This window comes from Olea europaea, chromosome 1, assembly GCF_002742605.1.
Source record: "Olea europaea var. sylvestris chromosome 1, O_europaea_v1, whole genome shotgun sequence".
Taxonomy (NCBI): Eukaryota; Viridiplantae; Streptophyta; class Magnoliopsida; order Lamiales; family Oleaceae; genus Olea; species Olea europaea.
Window position 1 is genome coordinate 24,090,383 of NC_036237.1, and position 7,664 is coordinate 24,098,046.

General features: G+C 34.7%; 1 protein-coding gene across 1 annotated transcript; it reads left to right on the forward strand.

The window, feature by feature from the left end:
• Nucleotides 1-7,510, forward strand: LOC111397954 (eukaryotic translation initiation factor 3 subunit F-like). Its single transcript, XM_023024917.1, has 6 exons — nucleotides 1-350; nucleotides 738-817; nucleotides 4,730-4,959; nucleotides 5,699-5,820; nucleotides 5,902-6,015; nucleotides 7,103-7,510. The coding sequence occupies exons 1-6, from the start codon at nucleotides 129-131 to the stop codon at nucleotides 7,190-7,192; spliced, it is 858 nt and encodes a 285-aa protein (XP_022880685.1). The 5' UTR covers nucleotides 1-128; the 3' UTR covers nucleotides 7,193-7,510.
• The last annotated feature ends 154 nt before the right edge of the window (nucleotides 7,511-7,664 follow it).

Here is a 7,664-nt window from a genome sequence, read left to right on the forward strand (position 1 = left end):
ATGTCCTAAGCCACTGAACGCAGCCCATTTTCACACAACCCCCGGATCTTCCTGCAACCTTCACAGTTCCCTCAAAAACCCTAGTACCTCGCTCTCTTGCTAACTACTGCATCGCCGGGAATCATCATATGGCGTCGAGTGGACAAACGGTGTTGCAGTTTTCATCATCATCGACAAGTGTATCGGCTAGGGTCCATCCGCTAGTCATCTTCAACATATGCGATTTCTATGTAAGGAGAGCCGACCAAGCCGAGCGGGTCATTGGCACTCTCCTCGGATCCGTTTTACCTGACGGTACAGTCGATATTCGTAACTCTTACGCCGTTCCACACAATGAGTCTTCAGATCAGGTTTGATTTTCTCCATTTTCCACTTCGATGGCTTGGTTTGTTCATTTGAAGAAAACTACGACAGATTGTTGTAATTTTCCGGATATTTAGGGGCAAGCTTTTTCCTGCTAGTAAATAGTCATTATCGTAAGTCGCCAGGTTAATTGTTTCTGTATATAGAGATATTTTTCGAGTTACACCACCAGAATACACGTATTTGATCTCAATTACTGCACTTTTTACTTAATTGCATCGTTTATATTTTGAATTTTCGAGCTGAGTTTTCAATGTTGGTTTTGTTATAAAGAAAATTATGTTTTCTTTCCTTGGTGTGATGAATTTTGGTAAAATGGGACCTTTTATGCTTAATATGTGAAACTTATTTTTTGCAATTTATTTGGCCTTTAGGTTGCGTTGGATATTGATTATCATCACAATATGCTGTTATCCCATCAGAAAGTGAACCCGAAGGAAGTCATTGTTGGATGGTAATCTTTATTATATTTACTTCTTTTTATTTTTTCTAATTGTCATATGAATCTGGGTTGAAATTTTAATGCTTGTCTATGTTATTTTGACATTTTTGAAGCACTTATTTTTCTTTGCACACACATTCCACTTCCATTTTTATTTTTTTAAAATAGATTTATGACTGATGCAATGTCATAGTTCAGTATCTTATTTCATCTTATTTTTCAGTCCATCCAATTAATCAAGAAGCAATCTAATGTAACCTAAATGCTGCCGTTTCATACTCATTCATGGGGTTCACTAACGTTAGGACAGCCATCTCTTGAATATTACTGTTGTAGAAGTGACGCACCATGTTATCTTGTAAATCACTTTAGCTCAAAGTTAAATATGAGCTGTAGTTGTTGTAGATTTGCACTTTTGGGATATTATTTTTTGAATTTGGGGGACAACAGAGTTCAACTTAAGTATCTTATAAGGCAGAGGTCTTGTGTTAGAATTCTAGGGACATGAAGAAATCCGTGAGGGGTAAGATGCGATCTAGCTCTTCCATAGCAAACAAGAGAACGCTAGGCATGAGGCCTGATTTGTTACAAAATGCACGTTTTTTGTAACAACCCGAGCCTCGTGCTCAAGCCGTTATATCATACATACCGTTCTTCTCTTACACTTTACGAATTTCTATTGCGCTTTTAGAATTCGAATCCAAGACCTTTGGCTTATGAGAAATTTAAGTTGAATCTTGGTACCACTTTCGTGTTACTTTGTATTATTTTTTTGTTTTTTACCAAAATATAATTGAATTGAAATTGAGATATTGATGCAAGTTCTTTCGTCTCAAGGACCGACTGAGAAGTTATTACCTTTCAACTTGACCACATTTAGGTTGATTACCAGGATTTAACTTACGTCTATTGTAAGGTAGAGGTATTTGGTTTGAATTCTGGGGACGCAATAGAAATTTGTGAGGGATATGATGGGTTTTAGGCTCTCCCAAAGTGGATAGTATGTATGTTATAATAGTTTGTGCACGAGGCTCGGATCATTACAACCAAGGTGTAACCTCCCAAATTTTAATTTCCAAAACTTGAAATTTTACATAAATAAATTTTCGTGGCATATGGATCGGGATACGGCCCTGCCTTAGCGGCCGCGAATTTTTATTTATTTATTATATATTTTTAAGAGAAAAGTAACATGATAGTATAAATTCTTGTTTTTTTGAGAAAATAAAGTTTTCATTTGTAACTAAAAGGGGAGTCAATAATTTCACTCAACAAATTTAAAGTAGTCATATGATGTTTAAATTTAAATAACATTCATGACTAGATTTTCATTTAGTATTTTCAAGTTTAGTAAGTTTTGACATTCATGTTTTATTTATATTTCGTTTAAATGGACATTTGAATGATGTTATTTAAATTTAAATATTATGTGATTACTATATTGAATTTGTTGAGTAAAATTATTGACTCCCCTTTTAGTTACAATGGAAACTTCTTTTTCTTAAAATGAGGATTTATGCAATTCTGTTGTTTTTCTCTTAAAAAAAATGAAATAAATAAATAAAGATTTTGGTAACACTTCAAGTTTTGAAAATTAATAAGGTTTTGTTGGGTAAGTGGTTATGGCGATTTGGCGTAGAGAGGGAGAGTTTCTGAAGAGAAATTATTGAAGAGAAATATGGTATTATGTAGGGTGGATGGTGTTCAGTTGAGGGTCGTGGTATCTACGGGGTGAGTTTGTAGCGGTATATTCGGCGAGGGTGGAGTGACTTTCAGAATAGAGTGACATTTGGTGCGGGGAATGGCAATACTATCAGCTTTTGAGATGATTGTTGGTGTACAGATCAACCACTAAGGGAGAGATTTCCTTCTTTGTATCGTATTGTCGTGATGTCATCTGTTATGGTGAATGATGTATTAGATACACATAATTGGAGCATCAGCTGGAACATTGTTTTTTGGAAGGGGATTACAAGATTGGGAAGTGGATGACTATTGACCTCTTTGTATGAAGTGCATATTAGGGTTGGAAAGAGTGATCACATCATGTGGACGCTAGCAAGGGATGACATTTTCTCAGTTAGCACTTATTTTAGATCTTGATTAGGATCTGCGGATAATTTATTCCCTTGGAAGATGGTTTGGAAGTGTAAATTGCCTCTAAGGGTGGCATTTTTACTATGGACTACCGTGAGGGGACAAGTGTTAACGGTAGATAATCTTCGATTGAGGGGGTTTTATATTACAGATTGGTATCATATGTGCAGAAACGATGGGGAAACGATTGACCATTTGTTTCTCCATTGTGATGGCTCTTGTTTGCTGTAGAATGATATTCTGGCTTCTCAACATGTGGATTGGGTGATGCCAAGGCATATGGAAGATATGTTGAAGGCATGGAGGAGAAAGTTTCGTGGCAAGGACAGTAAACTTATTTGTGACCTTATTCCAGGCTGCATTGTTTGGTGCGTGTGGAAAGAAAGAAACGGGCGCTGTTTTGATGATCACATAAAGACTTTAGAGTAGTTTAGAGAAATATTTTATTTGACATTGTATAATTGGTTTAATGCTGCAGTTTGTAGTCGCATAGATGGGTTGCCTAATTTCATGATGTTTATTTCTTGTTTACGTGTATAATACACTTCCTGTGTATTACCTTTTGATTAATAAAATATTTGAGTACTTATTAAAAAAAAAACAAAAAAAAAACACTTCAAGTTTTGAAAATTAAAATTTTGGGCGATACAGAAATTATTTCAACATATTCCAATCTAGTTTACGGAGAGGGAAATTTAATTCTGACAATTTATTGTGATGATGAAATCCTGCGAAAATTTATAATTTTATATTTTTTGGCGTTGGAATTATTTAATAATTATTCTATCCATATACTAAATAATGTTTTAGTTAAGTGGAGGAAATATACTGACACAGTTGTACAGAATATATTTTAGCTTGAGCTTATGGTATGTTATTGGGGAGCATATTATGGTGGGTGGAATAAGAGTTCTGCTTTTCCATCTCAGAAGAATCCCTAGCTGACTGTATTTTATCTTGGACAACTTGGATATCAAGTCATTGACATTGTATATGCTATTTATGGTTTTTCCATTTATCATGGATTCCTTATTTTCATATGCGTACTTCTTCCCTCTCAAAGTTTTGGTCTAATGGTCACTACCTTTAATTAGGATTTGATAAATATTTCTCTGGCTTGTGATTTCACTGGAAACTGAAAAGACAGTACTAAACTGAGGATGTTATCATGCTTGATCGAGGCACGGGATCTGCTTTTGTAGACAGACTGTGCTCTGTTTGTATGACGGAACTCTGTACTCCTCCTTAACTCATCTGAAACAAAATTATTCAAAGGCTCATTTGAGCTGTTTCCATGTTGATTGAGATTTAAAATTTCTTAATTCAAGAATCTGATAGATTAAGGGGTTTGAAAGCTTTATTTAAGATGCCTGACTGACTTTTTAAATAATTATGCAGAGAAAAATATTTTATTATTATTTTGTAATTATATTGATGATGATGAATCCTAATATAGATTGTCAAAAGCTTTGTGTTGACATTTGTGCTTGTAATTTTTTGCTGTTCTTAATGGAGCATATTACCTGGAACTGAAGACAAGAGGGTGCAGTTGCATATTTAGTTGAAAAAAAATCCTTGGTTTTTAATTTTGGACCATCTAATTTGTCGATATAACTTGACTGTAAGAATGAGTAATTTGAAGTTTATTGGTCTCTGATACGAGACACAAGTCTTCTTCATTGTTTCCTTTTCTTGGGTTGTTTGGTCAATTTTAAAAGATTCTGATCACAGATGGAAGTATAAAATCGAATTCGTTGTTTTAGCGTGTATACTTTTCATGATTTTGAAAAATGATTGTAGACTTACAGTAGTCTGCTTATGTTGTAGGTTTTCAACTGGTTTTGGAGTCACTGGTGGTAGTGCTTTGATCCACGAATTTTACGCTAGAGAAGTTTCAAATCCTGTTCATTTGACTGTTGATACTGGATTCAAAAATGGCGAGGCTGCAATAAAGGGATTTGTCTCTATTAATTTATCTCTTGGAGATCAACAACTTGCTGCACAATTTCAAGAAATTCCATTGGACCTACGCATGGTTGAGGCTGAGCGTGTTGGTTGTATGTATCTGACCTTGAAATTTATTGAAATTTTGACATTTCATTTGGATACGTTTGTGAGCACGTATATGACAGGGCCCCACATGCAGCGTGTTAAGAAGTGTTAATCCTCTCTATGCCATGCAAAATGCAGCAATTGAGATACAGCTGGCATCATTTTTTAATATCAATTTGTTGTAAAAAATTGTAGAGAAATGTTTTAAGTCTGTGTATGGGGTACTTTCTTACTGCTTAGGAGAGATGGTTTGTAGCACAAGAAATTAGATTTGTGCCCACTTATGTATTCTGTACCTTAATTTTGCATGACCACGATTTCATCTGACAAGTTTCTCTCTTGACCACATGTAATTGTTTGTATAAGAAATAGGTTTTCCCGACATATCGCTTTGGGTGAATGTTATTGGTGCAGGTTTACTCTAAAGATAATGGTTGAAGTTTCCTTTAGTGCATGTGCATTGGGCAAATTTTTATTTAAAGTGACTGTCTGTTTCTTAGTACTGCTTATTTGTAAGTTTCTGATTATAAAGATATATTCTGCCTCATTATATGTTTCTTTCCTTATTTTTTTATATTTGTATACTATTATGCATACCCTAGTTGTCTTTCTTGCTTGACACCTCTTGTTTGGTAGTTAATTAAGAAAAATGTGTTTCAGAATTTAAACTGTAAGGTAGAGCATTTATATTTTGGATTACTATGTTGATGAAAAATCTCAATGGGAGTGTTTACAACTTTGTAGTTGATGTTCTTAAACCAACAACAGTGGACAAGATTCCCAATGATCTGGAAGGAATGGAAGCTTCAATGGAACGTTTGCTTGCTCTAATAGATGACGTTTACAAATATGTAGATGATGTGGTGGTGAGATAAATGATTTTTTTGCTATTATATTATGAGTTTGCTGCCCTCTGCTAATTTGTTGACTAACTGTTTTCCGTCCAGGAAGGGCGTGTTGCTCCAGATAATGACATCGGCCAATTTTTATCAGACACTGTAGCATCTATTCCGAAATTATCACCACACGAATTTGATAAACTAGTGAATGATAGTCTGCAGGTATATATCTTTCTTTCCCTTGCCTTCAAAAGGTTATCTTTTTGGGGCTGCAAGAGTTATTTGTCATTTTTTCAATGTTCTATTGTTTGGATACGGGTCTTTATTATTTCACTCTATATAATTAATTTGTCACCTTAATAATTTCAATGTTGGAAAAAACTCAAAAAAGTTTAGGGAATTGACAAAGCACTTGAAATAAGAAGTTGAGTAGTGATTTAAATAAAGGGATCTCGTGCTACCAAAATAATTAACAAAAATTATCAGGTGTAGATTCTGTTATTCTTATGCTAAGCAAGTGCAGAAATTAACACTGATTAAAGCAGAGGTTCTTTCATTGGTCTATCAAATGTACAAAAATGGGGGGAGATGCAGTCCCTTTTTGGGGCTTCTATAACTACTATTCAGATTGTTGGCAGAACTGGACTTGGTACTAACAGAATAAGCGTTGCTCATAAGAATATCTAGGTGGAGTTTGGGAAAAGTAAGGTACAAAGAAGGCGGAGATGTCATAGTTCCTTCTTTGGGACTGCTATAACTATGCTGCAGAATGTTGGGCCTCAAGTGGACTTGGTACCAACAGAATAAGCATGGTTTTGTAAGAATATCTAGGTAGAGTCGGTAAAAACTAAGGTACAAATTCATGAAAGTCAGCAAAGTGCCGTGTTTAAAAAGGTGAAGAGAAAAATTAATGTTAGCAAACGCTAAAAGTGGACCAGATGGTATTAGTTTGAAATAATTGTAATAGATGAAAAGGTAGGCCAGATATAACTAGTTTATAAGGTTATTTGAACAATGAGATTTTGGGACCGTATTCACATTAATGTCATTAATTTACAATTGAGATGAGGCTTTGTGAGTTGATAACTGACTTATTCTGGAACTATTACCGTTTCGTGAAGTGGTTTCCTTACTTTCCCAGTTTACTTGTTTCACTTGTCTTGCTAGTTAAAGTTTATAATTTATAGTTTCAGTTGGTTGATACTTATCAATCAATTAGTTCCACTTGCTGGAACTTGCACATATGTATAGAGGCTTGTTCTTGATCCGGATATCTCTTTCTGACCTCAAATTCTGTTTCTTCTTGCAGGACCAATTACTGTTACTTTATTTGTCAAGTATTACAAGAACACAACTCAGCTTAGCAGAAAAGTTGAATACTGCTGCTCAGATCTTGTGATGGATTTACCATTTCCCTGTTTGAAACTCATGCGATATGGCTCTTCCCATCATATTATTAGCGTGGTAATTCATGGAGGGAGGAAAAGCTTTGACTGAAAGTACAATTCATTTCACGATTTGAGCAATTTTGTCTCCGAAAGTTTTTAGAGCTAAATGTGATAGGATCTATATTATTAATTGGAAAAATTTCATGTTTGGTGTCAGTAACTGAGTCTTTAATGATATTCTGATCTCTTATTGTTTACTTTCGGGTCATTTTTTCTGTTTATGCTTGGAAGGATCGATATTGGCATAATTTTTGCCCTCGTTTGTCTCCCATTCTACTTCTCATTCTTTCTCTCTCATTTTCAATCACATAATCTTCCATAAAATAATATTAGATTGATCAATCGACTATAGGGGCGTTTTAGAGCAAGTCAGTAGAGATTGTAGGAAAATGACAATTATGACTGGAGTGCTTTCTCTTGATT

Excerpts from the sequence above, each read along its gene's own strand:
- LOC111397954 (XM_023024917.1), top strand. The coding sequence starts at position 129 with ATGGCGTCGAGTGGACAAACGGTGTTGCAGTTTTCATCATCATCGACA. Across the intron at positions 4,960-5,698 it reads TGAGGCTGAGCGTGTTGGTT|TTGATGTTCTTAAACCAACA; the intron begins GTATGTATCTGA and ends ACAACTTTGTAG. Across the intron at positions 6,016-7,102 it reads TAGTGAATGATAGTCTGCAG|GACCAATTACTGTTACTTTA; the intron begins GTATATATCTTT and ends TTCTTCTTGCAG.